Source organism: Glandiceps talaboti, chromosome 12 (genome assembly GCF_964340395.1).
Source record: "Glandiceps talaboti chromosome 12, keGlaTala1.1, whole genome shotgun sequence".
In the NCBI taxonomy this organism is placed as follows: domain Eukaryota; kingdom Metazoa; phylum Hemichordata; class Enteropneusta; family Spengelidae; genus Glandiceps; species Glandiceps talaboti.
In genome coordinates, this window is record NC_135560.1 from 10,796,681 (window position 1) to 10,818,744 (window position 22,064).

The window sequence follows — 22,064 nt, forward strand, 5'->3', positions numbered from 1 at the left end:
TGTAAAGCTTCAGCATAGTGCTGATGTCATGTAAAATTAAATCACCAGGCTCATTCTCACTATTAGTGGGGTTTTCGAGCACTTCTGAACTGAGGTTCAATAGTGTGTGTGTGTGTGTGTGTGTGCGTGCGTGCGTGCGTGCGTGCGTGCGTGTGTGCGTGCGTGCGTGCGTGTGTAAATGACTTAAAAACCCCAAATCTCCAGGCTAATTGCTTTGGTATTTGGTGGGAATATTACTTAGGGTGTGTAGATGGAAAATTGTTCAAATGAAAATAATAATATCTAGGCTGGCTAGGCAGCCGGATAAACGTTTGGCAAATGAACACCTATACGTAGCATAGATCAGCATGTGGATAAACATTTTTGTAAACTGTACACGTTTGCTACAATGCCATTGGTGCTTTTTTTTCATTTTGTAGGCTATTCACCAAAGACGAGGTTGATGAGATTTATAAGATCACATTGTATGATATTATTATTGCAACATCTGATGGGATCGGAAAAGATGACATCCAAAAAGATGTGTTCCATTTCAATGCAGGTAAGGCAATATATTAGATATGACGGTATCTATAAGATAAATACTTCGTCTATGATTACATTGACGTCTATCTTTTAGTAGATGATTCAAACTTACAGATTTGACAATATCAACCTTTAATGACCTGAGAGTAGTATGTCAGGGGGCCATCTTTGAATAAACTTCTACATCCAATTGTAAACATGCGGTCCAATTGTTGTGTTCCTAGGACCTGTTCTAAGATCAATGATTTACATTTTAGTTAGCTTCAAAAAAGCAAGCTAAGACCTTGAAAAAATATGGCATTTTTGTTCAGATTGAACAGTTTTTTGCTTACAATTCTCGGGTTAACCTCCTGAGTCAATGACAAGGGTATTGCAAGTGGTGAATTTTACTGTGACATTTTTGTTCGGATTGAACATTTTTTCACTTACATTCCAGTTCCACCCTCCTGGGTCAATGACAGGGGTATTGCAAGTGATAAATTTTACTGTTTAATCAGCTGTACTGACATCATTGGAAGTAAAAACAATATTATTTCACACTATGTGACATCGCAGTCCTATCAGTTTGTGCAAACCCAGTGCAACCAAATAGATAGAAGAAATGGATAGATTTATACACATGCATGTGGCTAATAGAATCCTAGTCTACCCAAAATCTCAAGACCAAGACAGTCTTCTTATTCTGTGTCTCTACTTTTTTTTATTTTTTAGGTGATCCTTGCCATGATGAGTTGGGACATTACCAACTCAGTCAATATGACATGGAAAATTGTACAGATCTGGAAACGTTTGACTATTTTTCTGGCAGTGAAGTTTCCTTTGCCCTTACCTTCTTTTGCTCAGGACTCTTTGCTGTTGGTAAGTCATTGTTAAACTAAGAACAGCCATACTTCATTCTAAGTTTCTGATAACCCAATTGACCCCAAATTTCTTTCATCAGGTGAAAATGATAAAAAATATTGACTCCTTCTACGGCAATATTAGATCACTAATTGTTAGATAGTGACCTTACGAACACATATCTGAGTGAAAATTATTGTTTATTACTGAGATTTAGGAACTTAGGAAGTTAAAAGTGGTTCAAAGTTTCATTCTTACTCGAAGTGCCATTTCGAGGAATGTTAATGTATGATTATGAATTGAATGTATCACCAACATGTACATATATGCTAACTTTTACAAAAAAAACCCAACTTTTTGTTCACTTTTTAACCAACCGATAATTTGTAAGATGTTACGATGAGAACTATATTGAATTGTAACTAAGGCCACCCTAATGTTATTCTTAACATTCTAGCAGACTATATTTCACCACCAACTTAAGACTTTCAGGACTCTCATTCCCTCCCCCCCCCCCCCCCCAACATATTTTCTCCCTTCATATTTCTGAATTTTCAAAATATGCTTTGGCGACATCTTTTTCAAACTTCCTTTGGATATTTTTATGAAACTTTGTTAGTAAACACTGTGCAATACTATATCTTGTACCCAATGCAAACCAAGTTGTAGACATTTGAACAGAAAAGACAGAATTTATACCCTGGTCATCTCTATGTGTCTATGTGATGTTCTAAGTACATGTCAAACGTTCAGAGTCACCATTATCATTTTTTGAAAGCAGATCCTAAGGAGAGATCTTGATTAAAATATCCATCCATGAAAATTACGAATCACTAATTTTTCTGTTGTTGTATTTTCTGGCCAGGATGTGTACTACTTTTGGTTCTACTCGCCAATATGAGAGAGAAATCAGTTAATCAGCAGAGAAGTGGAAATCGTCGCAAGTCACAAAAGAAACGTGAAGAAGAGAAATTGTACTTGGGTTAGTATTGGAGATGTTATTCAGTCATCTATCACCAATCCTGATGTAACTTTTGTTCCTACTGTTGTCTGTCTGTCTGTCTGTCTGTTGGATCAATGAGATATCATTTTAGAAATAGCTTGAAATCTTGACTAATAAAATTGTGGGACAGTTTGAGACCCATACTTGCTATATGTGATGTAAAAGTCATGCACCAAATTCAGTAGCTTGTAATGAATTGCCTCAGAAGAAATTCCAGTTTACTCATTTTCACAAAGCCAGAGGGTTGTATTTTGTGTCAATTATGACTAAGTTAAAGGTACCAAAGTTTTTTTTCTTCAAAATATGCAGTGAACATTCAAATAGTAACAAGAATAATGAGAACAGTTTGGTTTGGTGGGAACAAAAAATGACCAAAACAATTCAGTTGTTACAAGATGAATGCATAGTAGAAAACCTCGGTCCAACAAGTAAGAAAAAATAATCACAAGAAGAGGCTTTTTATACAGGAAGAGTTTATAATAAATGTTTGCAACAATTTATAAGAAAAATATTGATATGTTAATTACCACAACTTGAACCCTTCAAAGACTGACACCCCATTTTAAGGGTGTAATTACTTATAAGTTACTAGAAACCAAAGGGTACACTTTACTATGATACTAAATTTTCCTATATTCATGTTTGACAGCAACTGAGTGGCGTGGAAAGGAAAGTGACAGGAACGTTAAGATTAAACTTGGACCCGGTCGACAGATTTCAGTGCAATCTGACAGAGGTCGTGCATTACGTATAATTGAATTCACCGACCAAGTCAAGACCATTGAGCTGGAAGTGACTCCTGATAAAGGACGCAAGATGGTGTTAGTGAGAGTTGACAAGGAGTATGATCTGGTAAGTCGTACATGTTTCATATTTGATGAAAAGTTGACTGTTCTTTCAATAATTTGACCACCACAAGAGGGCTTCCGAAGTGGTAAATAACTTCAATCTGTAGTTGTTGGTTTGGGGACGTATTAGGAACGACAACCTAAAGTGGAGCTTGTGGAGTGACACTAATTGACATTGAAACTGTACTCAGCTATTTTATTTTTTCTTGAAACTATCAAACTAATGAAATCTACATGTTATTTATCGAAATTGACGTTTAACAATGAAATAGATTAAGTGTATTAATTATTATCGTATCTTTTGTTTTTCTGTCACAGGTTCTGAGATTTGATACTACAGATCGTAGAGATAAATTCATTGCAGAGTTACAGACATTCCTGGGTAGTAATGAAATTGGTATTGGTAGTAAACGCGCTGAAATCAAACAAGACATCATTTTGAAACATGCCATCACAAAGACTCACCGTCAGCTGATTCTGGAGAGATTCTTCAGAGTAGCGTTTGCACAGGTATGTTTGTTAAAATAGTTCAGAACACAAATTTAATTTTTTGTGGATGAATTGCAGGGGGGGTGTAACTACTTTTAAGTCCAACATGAACAAAAAGTCACCGGCCCACCCCCGGCCGTAAAAACTGATCGCTCCCTTATGGTCTTTAAGGGGTAAATCTTCTCCGTAGTCATAATAAATACTGGTGCAAAAAAGACTCCTTTGGAATGGTCTCATTAGGTCTTGCTTAGCACAATTCATCACATTATGCTCATATTTTTTGTGTGAGAAGGCTTCTAAAAATTTGAATGGTCTAAACTGGGGTATTGGTTTTTGGTCAAATGGGTCTACAATGGGGTTTGGGGTTGACAGCATTGGCCTCATCCCCCCCCCCCCCCCTCTCGATAAAAACCTTTTAATTTCTCAACTTTATGATTATTTAATTATCTAATTTTCATCATTTTCAGGCCTTCAATTTGGATGTTGTTCGTGAGGATATTTCCAGTAAAGTGAGCAGTAAAGAGGCGAAAGATATTCTGACATGTGAACTGACTAAGGTAGAGTTTGCTGAAGCCCTGTCTCTCAAACCAAACTCTGTCTTCATCGAGAAGATGTTTGATTTGGTCGACAAAGATCAGAATGGGTATATCTCCTTCCGTGAATTCTTGGACATGTTGGTTATCTTTTCCAAAGGTAAGATGTGTGTTATTAACATTCTTATAATAAAAAAAAAAAAATTTAAATATTTTTTCCTTACATATTTTTTCCTTTTTCCTTTTTTCCTTTCCTTGAGAGTATACTAGTATTCGGTCTAACAATACGTGATATCACTCAGAGTGTTCACACAAACTAAAACTATTGTTGCAACATGTTGATACAACAGTGAAAATCTATTGAATGGACGTTAGTTTAATTATAATCTCAGTAGGGATTGAGGCAGTCACAGAGTTTTATTGAGAGTTCCATGAACTTGCCACAGTGTACTTTTTTTGGACTTCCGATGTTTACATTATTTTGATCACAGGGTGATTACAGTTACACAACAGAGGAATCACTATTAGTATACCACATTGGAGAACAGTAGATTTAGTTTGCGCCCATCGTATCGTAGGAAACTGAAGGCTGAATTACAAGAGTTATAACAAATTGAACTGATATCATATTTTTCAAACATTTTGTGATCTATGTTTTGTATTCAGTCTCTGCATAAAGTTTCTTTTTTATAAATATCAATTCAACTTAATCAACTTGCTTCTTAGAAGTAATTGTGCAGTCAAAAATTGACAAATCCACCTATGTGTAGCAAATGTATAAAGACCTTTGACAAAACCGTTGTTTGTTTTGTCTGCTGAGATGTATTAAAATCAAAAAATAGAATGTACAACTTGGCAAACCTTCAAGTTTGTGTACTGAGATGGAGTCATGACCTTTAAGAGTGGCTAACTCAGAATCTCCAAGTTGCCGATTCTAGTCAAACAACTGCCAATTTGTTTCTGAATGGCTATAAAGCCCTTCAGCAAGATTTAAACCCTGATTATGTCCCAGTCAACCTGGCTGTATAAAATGGAGACCTGAGAGCTGGCTAGGGATTGTTATGTGAAAAATTTCATACTTGCTTATGAATAGAGTGGAATCTCCCCAGCGAGTTAGGGGAGTGTAGTTGTGCCATTATAGGACTGTACCAGGGGTAATTGCGTCAAATCATGTTATGGGAAAGTGCCATAATAGTTTACATTCTGATTACATTGTAATTATCGTGAAGGGGGTTTCCTCTTCTTCAAGGATTTTCATTCAACTGCGTATACTCACATTTGTACCTGAGGCTGTAACTGTCTCTGTTTGACTTTGGCAGGTGACCCAGAGGCCAGACTTAAACTGTTCTTCGATATGTATGATTTGGACCACAGTGGTAGAATGAGTAGAGAGGAGTTTAAGAAGATGATAAAGTAAGTCTACATGGTGGGATTGTGAATACAACAGTGGAAAGATTAGTGTTGACAATATTCAGTCTTTATGGTGGGATTGTGAATACAACAGGGGAAAGATCAGTGTCGACAATATTATATCGTTATTGTGAATACAATATCATTGCAGTGTCATTGGAAAATTTATATTATATTAATGAATTATGTTATAGTCAAATCAAGATAGACACACATTAAAATTAGTTTTGAGTGCATTATTTTATTTTTGAGATGCCCGACTAAAGGGTACCTGTTTAAAACAACAAACTTTATGTAGTTGAAAATGTTACATACCACTGTGACACAGTGGTAGTAAAGTATAGGGTGAACTGTGTGTTGTACTTCTGTATTTCCAACATCACATAAATAATATCGTTTACATTATTTTATTTAGGTCTTTCTTGGACATAGTCAGCGCCCAATTGGAGACTGAGAAATTGGATGAACTGGTGGACAGTATGTTTGCACAAGCCGGCTTTCAAGGCAAACAAGATTTGACATTTGAAGATTTTGATACTATCATGGCTACGTCTGGACACAAACATGAATTAGCTACTGCCCAACTGAACTTCACCGGTAAGTCAACAACTTTTTGTACAGCAGCTGTGACAAGAAATGTGATACCATAAGTCAATGACCACGTGATGTTTTGTAATCAGTGCTATTTTTATGTTTCTATGAAGATAACTAATAGAATCTGTGGTATTTTATATTTTGTAGTACAAAGTCACATCTTTACATTTTTCTTTACTGTCAGAATCTTCATAGTTTATTTCTTCTAAGATGTTGTCTGTTGCTCTACTTGAAATGTGTGTATTCATTTAAAAAGTGCTCCCAATTATTATCTTGTTATGTTGTAACCAGACCATACATATACTTTGATAGCCAAGTTAAGAAACCACAAAAATTAGTTAAAGACATGTTTTATGATAGGAGTTGCCAGGCAGCAAGTTAACAGGGATTTAATTGTTGTAAACTGCCCTGAGAGGAGACATCACTGTTTAATTACACAACTTAATCTGTTTGATATAGACATTATTAGTTTTCAAATTTGATCAACTATGTTTCGTTCATGGAGAGTACATATCATATCATATTATATTATATTATATTATATTATATTATATTATATTATATTATATTATATTATATTATATTATATTATATTATATTATATTATATTATATTATATTATATTATATTATATTATAGACTTTGCTTGTCACTCAAAATTAACTGCCGCAGCTATGATAAGAAATATTGCAATGTGTTCATATAAAAAGTGAAATGTTATTATTTTATACAAATGTATCAATTCACATGCACACACACCTCTCTCCCCCTCTCTCTCTCTCTCTCTCTCTCTCCCTCTCTCTCTCTCTCTCTCTCTCTCTTTCTCTCTCTCTCTCCCTCTCCCTCTCTCTCTCTATCTCTCTCTCTCTCCCTCTCTCTCTCTCTCTCTCTCTCTCTCTCTCTCTCTCTCTCTCTCTCTCTCTCTCTCTCTCTCTCTCTCTCTCTCTCTCTCTCTCTCTCTCTCAAACTATCTCAAACTCTCAAACAGATTGGATTAATGTTGAATGTCTTGCTTGTTTTGTTCAGGTGCTGGTACTTTGCCGATCGAAGCCCAGAAACAAAAACAGCAAGCAGCAATAGACAGAGGAGCCACTGTTATCAACAGAGAGAATGCACCAACCAGAGCTAGAAAGACATTGATCCGAGCATACAGGTATGGTTTTAGTAAATTTAGTATGATAACTTTAGGTAAATTATTACAATCTCCTCTTCACTCGGGATCTACTTCCTTCTATAAATGAGTCGTGTTTTGTGTGAGACATGATACTAGTCATACTTGAGTTATCATGTAAATTGTATCCACACCATTGGGTGCAACCCAGTCAGATTTTGAACTTATTCCATGCAAAACGTAATCAAGGAGCATTTTAAATAATGCAAATAATGATGGCAATAAACATTTATATATGCAAGCCAAGTTATTGTGTTTGAACAGAAAATATGGATTATATACCCTGATTGTTCTACATCACAACAACGTATGATGGTCAGTGATGATGATGATGATGATGATGATGATGATGATGATGATGATGATGATGATGATGATGATGATGATGATGATGATGATGACAATGACAATGTCATGATTGTCATCAAAACTATAACAATCTGTTTTGTGTTTTTCCTCCGTACTTCATTTGTACAGCCGACCTGAAGATGAAGCGGTGTTAAAACGTAAAAGAGCTAAATCTGTACGAATTGAGACAAAGCAGAAGAAAGAAGAGAGTGACAATCCAATTCTGAAAAAGTTCAATGCCTTCAAGCGATACATCGAGAATTATCGTCTTCATATCTTCTGGTTGACCCTGTACATGTTGGTTTTACTTGGAATCTTTGTAGAGAGAGCATACTGTGAGTATGGGTTAAGTTGTGTTCAGGTATGATTTGAAAATGCCTACCTGATATCTCCAGGGGCACCAGAAATATACTTGAATGATACATTTATTTCAACTTTATTTAAAGCTGCTCTAAATGTAATTGGAATATTATTTTTTTGATCGGACAACCAACAATATATTCACTGAAAATAGTTAAAATACGAATAATTAGACATTGTATCATGTTAATTTGTGGTCGATTGAAGTACAGTAACAGGTTGAATTCGTTGAAATAGAACAATTTTATCATGGCTTCCTACTTGCAAAATTAATGTGAAACAACATATGCCAAGTCCTTATATATTTGTAACTCAGTAAGATGCAGAAGATAAATATGTAAAATCTTTGTTATTGTACGTACGATGACAAACGTTTTACACATTTTAAAAACTTTTTGCAATATATTGAGCTTAAGACACAGACTTTGATCAATGATCCTCATCCATATCATATGGTCACTTTACGTAACACATATAAAGCCTTTAGCTGAAGAACCACTTCCAGACTGTATTAATTTGGTATCACTGTTAAAAGTTCATACTAAGACTAAAAAGAACATTTTAAACCATGCATAAGCCAAAAATATGGACTATATATGCTGGTCATTCTACATCATGACAATGTGCGTCTATGTCATGGCAACACATTGTCTACATCACTGGTTCTGCTGTGGTCGAAATATTGCTCAAAACATTCAAAATTGCCATTAGTTTCCCCGATTTTTCTTTGATATCACTGGCGGTGGTATAATTATGTTATTCTCTAATATATTTCTTAATTCAGCCGGAGAATACCGGTACTCATGACCTAAGGGTTGTCACTACGAGTCCAGCGACTCGTAGTGACAAGCCCCTTAGGTCACTCTGGCTGAACGAAGAAAAATATTGGGGAATATCATCTAATTGTCAGTATTATCATTTACATTGTTTCTTCCACTATTTCTATACAGACTACTCCGTAGAACGTGAACATGCTGGACTACGTAGAATCGCCGGTTATGGTGTAACAGTGACGCGTGGAGCAGCCAGCGCCATGATGTTTACCTACGCATCCCTACTCGTCACGATGTGCCGAAACACCATTACGTTCTTACGTGAGACTTTCATGAGTCGGTTCATTCCGTTTGATGCTGCCATTACATTTCATAAGATTATAGCCATGGCTGCTCTTTTCTTTACAGGTAAGTGTACAAGTTGCTATATAGATCATAAAAGCCCTCCCTCCCACCCAAATGCCCTCCCCCTCCCACCCAGCTCATTAACTTTCAAACTGAAGAGCATTATGAATACATTCTTATGAAGTAATTATGTAGCAAGTTGTGTATCTTGTATCCCCAAAATAGGGTAACAGGACAAATGTATTACAATAATATTACAATAAAAGTGTTAAAATGAAAGCATGCCTTATTTGGTCGAATTCTACATTTTTTGAACATCTTCTGACTATTCATCTGTTATACAATAAAAGTGATAAAACCATATTTTAAGTGTACTCCCAAAATCTGGATTTTTTTAAATCTCAAGATCTATTCGTAGGCAATGTCAATGACAGTCCTACCGGGGCCGTTTGTCTGGGGGGCATTTGACCTACAGGGGCGTTTGTCCATGGGGCGTTTGTCCTGGAACCCAAAATAGCTGCTGACATTTCTTAAGAAAAGGATATGCCATTATCACTCTTGAACAATGAATACACATAATAGTCGAACTCCATGTAGTTCTTTGTGATTCAAAATGATTATCTTTAAATAACTCAAATGGGAAGTGAGACCTCCAAGGATTTATTCAACTGTGGCAATTAGGAAAGCATATATATTTCCAGGTCTTCCCCAATTCAGGATATGTAGATATTTTTAGTTTTGTTACATCTTGAGTAGCTGAATTTAGAATGGAGACCGATAACAAACAGATCAGCTTAGTTAAAATAGTTTTGCTTTAAAAATAAGTGAATATTCATTTCAGACTTCCTCCGTTTCAGACAGTATGGTTTCAAATTTCCTCCTACATAGCTGTATGTATTATTTTAAGATTTTTAATTTTTTTCAAAACTTTGTTTTCTAGTGATGCATACTATTGGTCACTCAATCAACTTTTACCATGTATCCTCTCAAACGGCAAATGATCTGACTTGTCTGTTCCGAGAATTCAAACACAGGTAAGAAAGACGGGTGCAATAATACATTTGTCATGGCTAATATTGGATCTAAACAATAAATGAGAGCAAAAATATATATTAAAGGGGCACAAGCTAGGTTTGTATATTTTTGGGTGAGATTGTTCCTACATATTACAAGGTTCACACAATATTCTACTTACTGATGTATACTTTAATAATAGCCATCACTTGCAATTAACTGAACTAAGAGCTGGTAATAGGTAGGATATAGCTTACAAACAATCTGATGACATAATTTATTATATGTACATGAACTCCCTACTATGCTGTCTACAGTTCTAACAATGCCAGAATACAAACTGTAATGTCATGGAAGGCTATACTAGAATAGCTTAATTGAAGTATTTTTGAAGTATTTTCACTTGAGTAGAAAGCTTATAAACTCAGCCTGTGCCATTTTAAACATCCGACCAGAATTCAGATTGATTCATACTTCATCAGGGATATAGAAACAATGAAACAGCATAATTGACGACTAACTGTTGCAGTAAAGACTGATGTACCACAGTAGACAAAGGAAAAAACAACAGCTTATTTTAGAAAGTGTGTATGAAGTGGCCACAGAAAAATGTTAATAATAATTATGCAGTGTAATTACTGGCGAAATAAATAACTCACCAACCATTACCTGGTATCACATGACAATCAACTCCATTACACAAAAGTCACATATCACCAGATAATCAGCCGACCTGTAAAAGTGCCCAGGATTGGGCATGAAATTCTTCTCACTCAAAACAAAAGCAAGTCCAGTAGGATAGATAATTGTAACTCCATTATTAATTCTCCAACCATTGTACAAACTACTCGAGTAATCTGTGTACTATAAACCTAGATATTTTAATCACTAGAAAATTTTTGCATTTTTATAGTCTTCAGCTAGTTCTCAAAGACTAATTTTTCACATCAAACACTTGATCCTAATCCGACTTGACCTTTAATTTTTAATGTTTGATTTGTGTTGGTTTAATCGATATAAATATACTGACGTACATTTTCATATATTTTCACAGATCACATGAACTACCTAAATTCCATTATTGGTGCTGGGAGACTGTCACAGGTACAGTTTTTTGCATAAATATATTTTATTTTTGTGTATAAATATATTTTATTCCATACAGCATTACATGAGTGATTATGAAAGAACTGTTTTGATTGGAGAATGAACTCCCAAGTATGATACAAAGCTTATCAGAAGCCAATCAAACTTCCTGTATCATTTTCAATCAATAAAGAAGTAGAATTTGAAAAATGATAGGGTGAAACACACAAGATTTACCAAGGTATTCTAGCAGTTTAGAAAGTCCTAACAGAATAATATTTTTGATTCTGTACGCCTCTATTTTTTGCTAGGTTTAACTGGTGTTGCACTGTTGCTAATTGTGGTTGTTATGTACATCTTTGCAACGCAATATGCACGTCGCCATGTCTTCAAGTGGTTCTGGAACACACATCAGCTGTATGTCGCTCTCTACATCTTGATGGTTCTGCATGGATGTGGACGACTCGTACAATTTCCAATTTTCTATACTTTCTTCATTGGACCTGCTGTCTTGTTCACATTTGATAAACTTATCAGCATCAGTCGTAAGAAAGCTGAGATCAGTGTTGTGAAAGCTGAACTCTTGCCATCTGGTGAGTTTATGAATTTATCGTATGGAATTACTTTCCCGCCAAAATATAGAATATAAGTTTACAATTTTGTGTCATTTGTACAAAATAAATGCTCCATTTTAGCTTAAAACAAACAGAACTAATGTCCTTATCTTTGTGTTCATGTATCTGGATCAAATTTGAAAGTTTAAGGGGCAATGTACGTACGATCCATCCATTATTTAGAGAACATCTTATCCTAAGGTATGCTAAACTTTACTTTTATGATGGGAAAGATGATTATATATATCCTCTAAAAAAAACTTGAAGTGTACATACTTTATATATAGGTGATATTTCTGAAAAAAATTTACTTTTAACTTGACTGATGAATGATTAAAAACTGAATTTAATATTCTCATAATTTAGAATTTGCCTTCATTGAAAATTACTGTTTAAACTTTGCCATATGAAAGCTTGCTTTCGGTCCTTTTCAAATATTTTTTGGGTCTATCGTCTTGCTGCAAAATAATCGACAATCTTTTTATTTTCCCATGGCATTAACATAATATTTGGCGGCCATATTGGATTCTAAAATGCCTTCATTTTGATGATATTGTGACCTCTATTTTTAAAAAATCAGACCTTTTTCTTGATTTTTACAGAGAATGGGTTTGACATTGAGCAAAATAAGAGCAAACCTTTAATCAGTTTATTTCCGTGGCAATTTTGCATTAATACCTGCAATTTTAGGAGAAAAAAAATTACAAATTTTCACCCACATTGATATTCTACTTTATTTATTCTTTCAGAGGTCACATTCTTGGAGTTTAAGAGACCCATCGGATTTGAATATAAATCAGGACAGTGGGTTCGAATTGCTTGCCTTGTACTCGGAGAGAGTGAATACCATCCATTTACACTGACTTCAGCACCAAATGAAGAGAATCTTATGCTCCATATCCGTGCTGTTGGCCCCTGGACAATGAACATACGATCAACATACGATCCAACCATTATTAGAGAACATCCATACCCTAAGGTATGCTAAACTTTACTTTTACGATGGGAAAGGTACATATCTCCTCTAAAAAAATTTTTTTTGGAAGTGTACATATTTCTTTAAGTAACCATTAGTAGCTGTGAACTTTGCTAGTTTTATTAATTTTTGCAAGGTAAAATATGAAATCCGCAAATAACATTCATACCCATAAGTACATTTATTTTCATTCTACAATGATCTAGTTTCAGCATTTATTATTGACTGTTTTGTACCACGGTGACAGGAAAAACATTGAAATATCTTGTAAAACATGTATATATTCCTCTTGAGGTTGCTGTAATCTTAGTTATCATTCTGTACCCAACTATTTCCTTGATCTGCAGCTGTATTTAGATGGACCATTTGGAGAGGGACATCAAGATTGGTATCGTTATGAAGTGGCTGTACTGGTTGGTGGTGGTATCGGTGTCACTCCGTTTGCTTCCATTCTCAAAGATATAGTCCACAAATCTCGAATAAATGCCACCTTTACTTGCAAGAAGGTACGTAGAAATCATAGTGTTACCGTAGAAACGTTTCAAAATCTGGAATGAATTTCAATTATTGTGATGTTATGTAATGTACACACTAAATTAAGAGCAATATTTATTATGATTTTGAAAAATTCATATGACATGATTTGATAATAATGCTTGATGGAAATTTATATTACCTTAACTTCAAAATAGTCCGAGCAGAACAATTTGTAACTTCAAGTTGATTGTTCAAACACTGGCTCACTGCTTTTTCTGTACACTTAGATATATAAGATCAATTCTATCTCCCTCCCAAAGAAATTGTAGAAGAGAAAAGGGGTTTACTTATGCATCCCTATGCATTAGAAATTACATCGTTAAAATGAAATATTTGTTAGTAGCCAATGTTTTATGCAAGAGGCTTCTTTTTGTATGGTTGGATATAGTCATTATTTGAATGGTAAGCCCTGCATTGACACTTTCTGAAATAGTCAGAATGGTGATATGGTGAATGGTGTAGGAAAACAAAGCTATATTTCAAGCAAAGCAAAGTTAGTAGACGAACAGTGAAATCAAAATTTGGACGCATGCCAACCGTGCATTATCGCACATTTTAGACATGCTAGTTTGATGTTTAGACCAATCAGATCTCTCGATTTGCACCATCAATATACTGGTATAATATAATATATGATTATTGTTGTAACTTTCCCACCAATAAATATATATTTTTTCTGTATTTTGATCAATTTCAACTTGCAATGTTTCAGGTTTACTTCATTTGGGTGACACGTACACAGAAACACTATGAGTGGTTGACTGATATTATTCGTGAAGTTGAGGACAACGACAGCAGTGACATGGTGTCTGTTCATATATTCATCACCCAGTTCTATCAGAGATTTGATCTCAGAACAACCATGTTGGTGAGTCATGTCATGTGATGTTTCTGCACCAATCAAATACACCCTAGTTAATATACTTGATTCTGATTGGATGAACTGTAAAAATATGCATGTCTTGTTTTGTATCAGCCAGTCAGATCAGTCAAAAACAACCTAATTAGCATACTTGATTCTGATTGGATTAATTGTGAAATGTCTTGTCAGTGTGCTAATGAGATGGTGACTAAGCAAATATTGCATCATACATGATTTTTACAGTATTTTGCCAAGTTTAAGTGCACCAAGTATTTTGTGTCCTATCTTAAGTATGTTAGTCGTTTTATTTCTTTGGGCAAGTATTCAAAGTAGCATGTACAGAGGATAATTTTTCTGAAGCAAATTGAAATCCACATAATAATCTTGACAATATGATCCTAATTTCTGACTTTTTTTTTTTCATTAGTACATCTGTGAGCGACATTTCCAGAAGATCTCCAACCGATCATTGTTTACTGGTCTACGTTCCATCACTCACTTTGGTCGTCCTACATTCTCCACGTTCCTCAACTCGTTACAACAGGAACATCCTTCGGTGAGTCGATCACTCAAATGATACTTTGAAGACTAATTTTATGAGGTTGTGTGAGATCTGGAGAATACAGTCTGAGTGACAACGTTTCACAATGAATGAGCTTTGCAACAATTCAAAAATGCACAATTATTTGACCTCAAGAATGACACCATCCCTGACATACTAAAACTAACACACACATATTAAACACATTATGTTTGCACATGTACAACAGCATAATTTTCAAATTATTCCATCTTCAGTATTTTCCTGTAAACAGTCAAAAAACATTATCAGTCTAGAGTACACACATGAAACTGCATTGAAATGAAAATAATATTTTTAGTTTTTGGCATTTTTACTTGAAAACTTCGTCATGTAAACACATCCTAAGTCTGCAATATCTTTGTACATATTTTTTTTATCTATAAGGCCCAAAAAAATTTGTTTGGTTTCGGTTACCCAACCTCACCTAGTTTATCACTGCCAACCCTAAACCTTTTTTTCACGTATTCGAGAAAAAATAAAATAAAATGACAAAAATTTTGAAGTCTCGCGAGAAATAGTAGATGCAGAAACTGACATCATCTTAATAAGACAATATAAAACTGTTCTTCCAATCTGTAATGGTTTTACATCTGATGAGAAGAAACCAATAACACAGAGACTATATGGAAAACAACGGAAAACATAACTACCTGAACTAGGCACTCACATATGAAAAAAAATTTAAAAAAAAAAAAATTCTACCTACCCAACCTATTCTAAAATTGAACATAATCAGAACCACAGAAATTTTTTTAAAGGCGTAACTGGAATATGAGGTATATAAAAATTACCTTTGTACCTGATTAAATTTGCAATATCTGTGTGTATGAACTTTAAAAGGCATTGATTTCATTGTGTTAACCTGTACAGATTGTGTAATTTTAATGTTTGTTATTTGCTACTTTACTAGGTGTCCAAGATTGGTGTGTTTAGCTGTGGACCTCCAACTATGACACGTGGTGTAGAGAGTGCCTGTGCAGATCTCAACAAGACTGAGGGTGCTGCATTCATTCATCACTTTGAGAACTTCTAAGGTGAAGACCGCAGAGTGTTGCAGTCATCTGTCACTTTAAGGACTTCTATAGTGTGACGGCAAGCCAGCTTTTTTTGTAAGGCTTATTCCTGAAATGTCATTTCAAATGTCAAATGTTGATATTTGTCAACTTATTTTTCAACCATGGACATTTTATCATAACAAGTTTTATTTTTGTACCATGTTTATATGTACTTGATAATGACATGATTCTTGTTTCTGTACATATAAGAACATCATCTTTTGGTGTATATTCAAAGTAGTATTTCGTACAAATAGTCCCAGACGTAAAATTTTTTGGTGTATTTTTTGTTAACAATGAGTAAATACATGACACACTTTATTTTGAGTTACCCCTCCACCACTCTCACCTCCCTCTTCCAATGAAGTGATGTTTCTTCACCACTTTTTTTCGTTACATATTTTGTGTCTCAAAAGTGATACTTTTCAGTTATTTTTTTTATGGAAAGTGTAAGTCGATATGATAATTATTTGCACAATGGAGTGGTTTATTTTTGTAAAGAAATTATTACCAAAGTACAGGCAAAAACCAGAGAAATGAAACTTTTCAAGTTTGAAATCATTGTAAAATAATGATTAGTGCATGTTATTACAAACAGAACTAACTGACCAGTGACCATTTAAAGTAAAAATTACTTGTAAAACTGTTGGTTTTTTTTTTTATGGAGAACTGTTATCTAACACCAGATGGTGTAGAGAGCATGTGTGCATTGAATGTCAAAATTTTGAAATTATGAAAATGTCAATACAAGTCGCACCAGTCGTGAAGTCAGCTTTCCCGCCAAAACCAAAGAAATTTAAATGTGATAAACAGCCCTTTTGATAATAAGAATATATAGCCATTAAAAATGGGAAGAGATGTTAAAGATTTAGTTATTAAGTATAGTCTGGTTTATAGTTTGAAAAATATGTATCGTAAGTGTGAAAATAACAAGTGTATGTTATAAAAAAAAAATTCGAGTTAAAATTCAGAAATGTAGGCACGTTTCTGAAAAGAATTTTAGCAGGACAAACACATGTTTTGAGTTTATCATTACTGAATGACTATCTAGATTTTTGTCTACATGGACTTATTTTCAGTCCTTTTTTGTCTTTTGTTAAGCAGTAAAAGTTTGAAAATATGAAATGAATTTTCGAAAGGAAAATGATGGAGATATGATTCATGTTGTATATATGTTGTGGTAGAATTGTTACCACGTCATGTGTCGTGTCTAATGAAAATGAACTTTGTACAGACTAGACTAACTCAACCACATTTTACATCCATCATGAGGAAAATTTTCATTAACAATCCAGTTTTTTAACGAGAATCTTGTAGTATATGTTAGCACATGTTTTAGAGAAATGAATAAAATGGTAAATTGTGACAATCTAGGAGAATTATGCATAGTAATTAGAGTAGATTATGAAGTAAATTGGGAGTCTACCATTTTGAAAAATGGTAGGACATGTCACGCACTGGAATGTAGTCTTTGAAATATGTTCTAAACATGAAGATAGAGTTTTGCATCACAGTCCGATGTTATGTATTTGGATCAATATTGAGATACTTTCATTAATGCCACAGTAGTTTTATCTTCACTTGTAATTTTTGTCAATTGCAAAATATATGAAAAAAAATTATTTTCAAGTGGCACAGGCTGAGTTTGCAAGTTTTTTTACTCAAAGTGAAAACAATTACATAAAACCTTGATTAAACTTCTAGTATAATGTTAATGTCTATGCATGTCTTCTATGACATTACGATTTGTGTTCTGACTTTGTTAGAACGGTTGATTGCATAGGGGAAATATACGCAATATTTTTTCATACACATGATAAATTACATCATCGGTTCGGTTCGATTATGAGTTAAATTGTAATACCAGCTTGACTTCAGTCAATTGCAAGTGGTGGTCAAGTATATTTTAGGAAGCAAGTACTGTTTGAAATTGTAGCAAAGATTGCGCCCAAGAATCCACACCATTGTAAACTGAGCTTATGCACCTTTAAACAGTTCTATCCCAAATCCTTTGATTAGCTGAAGTACATGTCATTAGTCTTTGATGGTACTAGCACCTCTATCCTGTAAAATTTTCTTCTCACTAGCACCCCTATCCCATCACTTGTTCTTCTTACAATCACCCCTATCTTGTGGTTCTTCTCACTAGCACCTCTATCTTTTGAATTGTTCTTCTCACAAGCACTTCTATCCTGACAATTGTTGTCACAAGCACCCCTATCCTGTCAATTATTCTTCTCAGTAGCACCCCCAGTCCTGAGATATTTTGCATTTACGATCATTCCACATGAGCTGCAGCAATATTATCCATTTAACTTGCCTAAGTATGATTTATTTTCTATGCTGTTGATTTTTTCAGTGTTTTGCCTAAATACTAGTTGTAACAGTAAACAATTCAGATAAAAGAAATATACCCAGAAGTTGTCAATATTAAAGTTTTCATTCCATAAACTAGAATTTGTTAAAGTCCATCACTTTTATATCAATAATCTGAATTTATTTACCAAACAAGACCAAAAAAAAAGAAACAAGCATGAAAAATTGAAATTTTGTCATTTCGAAGTGGAAAGAATTTTAGATTTAGTGTGCATGCACTTTTGTAATAGACTGACAAAGTAGAAAATGAGACATCAGTAATGAGCTATGCCACATACATAACCTCTATAATATACCAGAACTGTATTGGTATCCAAAACAGGTTGTCTTCACACATTACGACTTGCCAATGTCAATGTACTTTGTTAGTGGGTCGTCAACACATTGACAGTGTTTTTGCTATGGTTGGGGAACCCAGGTAACCAAAAAGGGGTAAAAATGGCAGTGTTTCCCCATAGAGTCGTATAGTGAGTTTGTTTGGGAACCAGGTAAAATGACATGGGAACCCCTCGGTAGATTTTACCAACTTACTGCCCTTAGGAAAAATGCCGTCATTTGTAGACCAAAAAACTGTGTGTCCTAGTTCACTGATTGCGTACACAAGAAAGAATTAGCAAGAGATGATGTAACTTTGCTTGTAAAACATTGAGTATTCTACCATTATCTTTACTAATCCAGTCTAGTCTAAAGGGGTAGAAACTTTATGCCAATTTGCATGCTAATTTGCAAGACAGAAATTTTTAAAAATCTTCGCTGTCAGATAAGATGTAGTTAAGATTGTAGATGTTAACTTCACAACCAATGTAATTTGTCGATCAATTTGTAATAAACTTGAAACTTACTACATTTCTATGGTATGTAGTTGTATATTGATGTGTACATGGCTATGGTGTGTAGTTGTATATTGATGTGTACATGGCTATGGTGTGTAGTTGTATATTGATGTGTACATGGCTATGGTGTGGAGTTGTATATTGATGTGTACATGGCTATGGTGTGTAGTTGTATATTGATGTGTACATGGCTATGGTGTGTAGTTGTATATTGATGTGTACATGGCTATGGTGTGTAGTTGTATATTGATGTGTACATGGCTATGGTGTGTAGTTGTATATTGATGTGTACATGGCTATGGTGTGGAGTTGTATATTGATGTGTACATGGCTATGGTGTGTAGTTGTATATTGATGTGTACATGGCTATGGTGTGTAGTTGTATATTGATGTGTACATGGCTATGGTGTGTAGTTGTATATTGATGTGTACATGGCTATGGTGTGTAGTTGTATATTGATGTGTACATGGCTATGGTGTGTAGATGTATATTGATGTGTACATGGCTATGGTGTGTAGTTGTATATTGATGTGTACATGGCTATGGTGTGTAGATGTATATTGATGTGTACATGGCTATGGTCTGTAGTTGTATATTGATGTGTACACGGCTATGGTGTGTAGTTGTATATTGATGTGTACATGGCTATGGTGTGTAGTTGTATATTGATCATGATGTGTGCACTTTCAATTGGTAACTAAAATTGGAATATGTAGCCCTACATATTTGGTGTTTTGGTCAACAATGGCTTGAATGGGACAAAGCAGGTGGTCAAAGATATGATTATTTCTATTCACCGTTATATATAATGTGTGTGTGTGTGTGTGAGGCTGTACATTTGTTTTCATATGTATGTATGCATACATATACACATACACATACATACCGGGTACTACATATCTGTACAATGTGATGCGCATGTGCATACACACATTCACACACATACGTATGTACATACATCATACATACATACATACATACATACATACATACATACATACATACATACATACATACACACACACATACATACATACATACATACATACATGTACATCTATGCTATGCATTTGTTTTATTTCATACAACCATATCTTTTAGTCACAGTAGAATACTAGTATGCATATAAACATTTTCTATGTTATATCTTCGATCCATGTTATCTTAATTAAAACACCATACAGAGACGCTGACAGTGAGAGATCAAGAGATGGCTACAAAGTAACACATTGCAGAAAAGCAAAATGGCATGGTACAGTTATAATACAATAGACGTGTCAAAAAGTCTGACTTCTAAGTGGCGTCTTTACATTATGAGTCATTTCCTGGTGTTTGCTGTCCCTCATCTTTTCCTTGTCTTGTAAGAAATCGTTTAAAGGACTCATACTCCTTCCTTTCTTCCTCCTCATCATCATCCATCCTACTAGCCTCCTCCTCATCATCATCATCATCTCCCCCTGGACCAATCACAAGCCGTGTCTTAGGCACATGAGCAGTTGTTTCTTTTTCTGTAAGGACTCCCTCTTGAATTCCAACCTTCTCCCCTTTACCAATGTCCTGTTTTAATCTATCAAGTTGTTCTTTCTGTTTCCTCTCTTCTGCTTCTAGTTTTTCCTTCTTCAGTCTTTCGTATTCAGGTTTATATTCTGTTTCATATTCTTGGACGGCTTCGTCAATTTTTTCAAAGAATTCTGGAATGCCTTCACCCGTTACAGCGGACACACCAACTGCTCTTAGATGTTGGTAGAATTCATCTAATACCAGACTCATTGACCGGGTTAAGTTTGATGTGTATGACGTTTCACTTTCTAGGGCTTCCTGAAATGCTTCAAAGTCTCTCATCCATTCTATAGCAAAGCCATTGTCTATAATGTCTGTCTTGTTCATTACAACAACAAACGGTAGTCGGTATTTGTAGAGAATACTGCAAGCATATAACATATTTGACATAAACGTCACTGGGTTAACACTTCTTGGTGTGTCCATCACATACACCACGACAGTCGGCAACGAAGATGCCAATGTTTCTGAGATGATTGCGCCCGATGCAGACCACGTGAAGACCTCAATCTGACCCGGAGTGTCCAAAACTACATACTTGCACTCTGTACTCCTTTTCTCTAAAAATGACATGACCTGGTCAAATCTGGTGGCAAACAGATTCAATGACGTCATGATCCCACCATTTGGACCCAGTCCGTACTGCTTCATAACTTCCTTGTAGTTGACTGTATCTCTGACATCAATATTGGCTGGGAAAGGTACTTCATGAACAGCGGGGTCGAGGTTGATAACGTAAGGAGGTTGTTGCTTGGCGTGTAAATGAGCAATCAATCTTTGAACTAACGTAGTTTTACCTGACCCTGCCATTCCAAGGACGATTAGACAGGTTGGTTTCTGATCACCACTCGGTTGACGTGCTGTATCACTCGTTGATTCTGCCGCCGTGCTTTCCACATTCTCCATGGAGGTCGCCATGTTTGAACTACGCCCTCAGTGTCGAGAAGTCGGAGAGCTGTTTCCTCTGTGGTAAATGCACATAGCACACTGTTGAGTGCAAACTATAATTTTCTATTGTGACTATGTGTTCTTGTTGCGAGACATATTTGCATACATTTTTTTTTGAAGATTCATTTACATGCCTACCCACCCATTGTGTTATATCTGCAATATACACCCTCCTTTAACTGTTGCTATGGGCGTGGTCTTGTTTGTAGAATATTTATTCATTTGCCTTCCCTTCACTCTATTGCCATTATATGACACCGTTTACCTGTTGCCATGGGCGTGGTCTTGTTGCTAAGGACATTTGCATATTTTAAAATAATGTTTATAGAATTGACTACCGATCCCTATTGGTATATGTGTGTGTATGTGTGTGTGTGTGG

The 22,064-nt window shown here is 35.0% G+C and overlaps 2 protein-coding genes across 2 annotated transcripts in view; one reads left to right on the forward strand and one right to left on the reverse strand.

Annotated features, from left to right (window-relative positions):
• Positions 1 to 19,182, forward strand: part of LOC144443562 (dual oxidase 2-like) — a 35,342-nt gene extending 16,160 nt beyond the window's left edge. The window contains exons 13-31 of the mRNA XM_078133093.1: positions 420 to 541; positions 1,237 to 1,383; positions 2,231 to 2,347; positions 3,018 to 3,220; positions 3,535 to 3,726; positions 4,173 to 4,398; positions 5,558 to 5,651; positions 6,064 to 6,245; positions 7,269 to 7,395; positions 7,891 to 8,096; positions 9,072 to 9,302; positions 10,180 to 10,273; positions 11,308 to 11,357; positions 11,651 to 11,932; positions 12,703 to 12,932; positions 13,277 to 13,435; positions 14,179 to 14,334; positions 14,756 to 14,884; positions 15,822 to 19,182. Coding sequence (XP_077989219.1) covers positions 420 to 541; positions 1,237 to 1,383; positions 2,231 to 2,347; positions 3,018 to 3,220; positions 3,535 to 3,726; positions 4,173 to 4,398; positions 5,558 to 5,651; positions 6,064 to 6,245; positions 7,269 to 7,395; positions 7,891 to 8,096; positions 9,072 to 9,302; positions 10,180 to 10,273; positions 11,308 to 11,357; positions 11,651 to 11,932; positions 12,703 to 12,932; positions 13,277 to 13,435; positions 14,179 to 14,334; positions 14,756 to 14,884; positions 15,822 to 15,944 — 3,070 coding nt within the window. The 3' untranslated portion in view covers positions 15,945 to 19,182. The remainder of the gene's footprint in view (positions 1 to 419; positions 542 to 1,236; positions 1,384 to 2,230; positions 2,348 to 3,017; positions 3,221 to 3,534; positions 3,727 to 4,172; positions 4,399 to 5,557; positions 5,652 to 6,063; positions 6,246 to 7,268; positions 7,396 to 7,890; positions 8,097 to 9,071; positions 9,303 to 10,179; positions 10,274 to 11,307; positions 11,358 to 11,650; positions 11,933 to 12,702; positions 12,933 to 13,276; positions 13,436 to 14,178; positions 14,335 to 14,755; positions 14,885 to 15,821) is intronic.
• A 1,139-nt stretch (positions 19,183 to 20,321) lies between these two features.
• On the reverse strand, positions 20,322 to 21,742 carry LOC144443561 (GPN-loop GTPase 1-like). Its single transcript, XM_078133092.1, has one exon. The coding sequence runs from the start codon at positions 21,652 to 21,654 to the stop codon at positions 20,488 to 20,490; it is 1,167 nt and encodes a 388-aa protein (XP_077989218.1). The 5' UTR covers positions 21,655 to 21,742; the 3' UTR covers positions 20,322 to 20,487.
• Between the last annotated feature and the right edge of the window lie 322 nt (positions 21,743 to 22,064).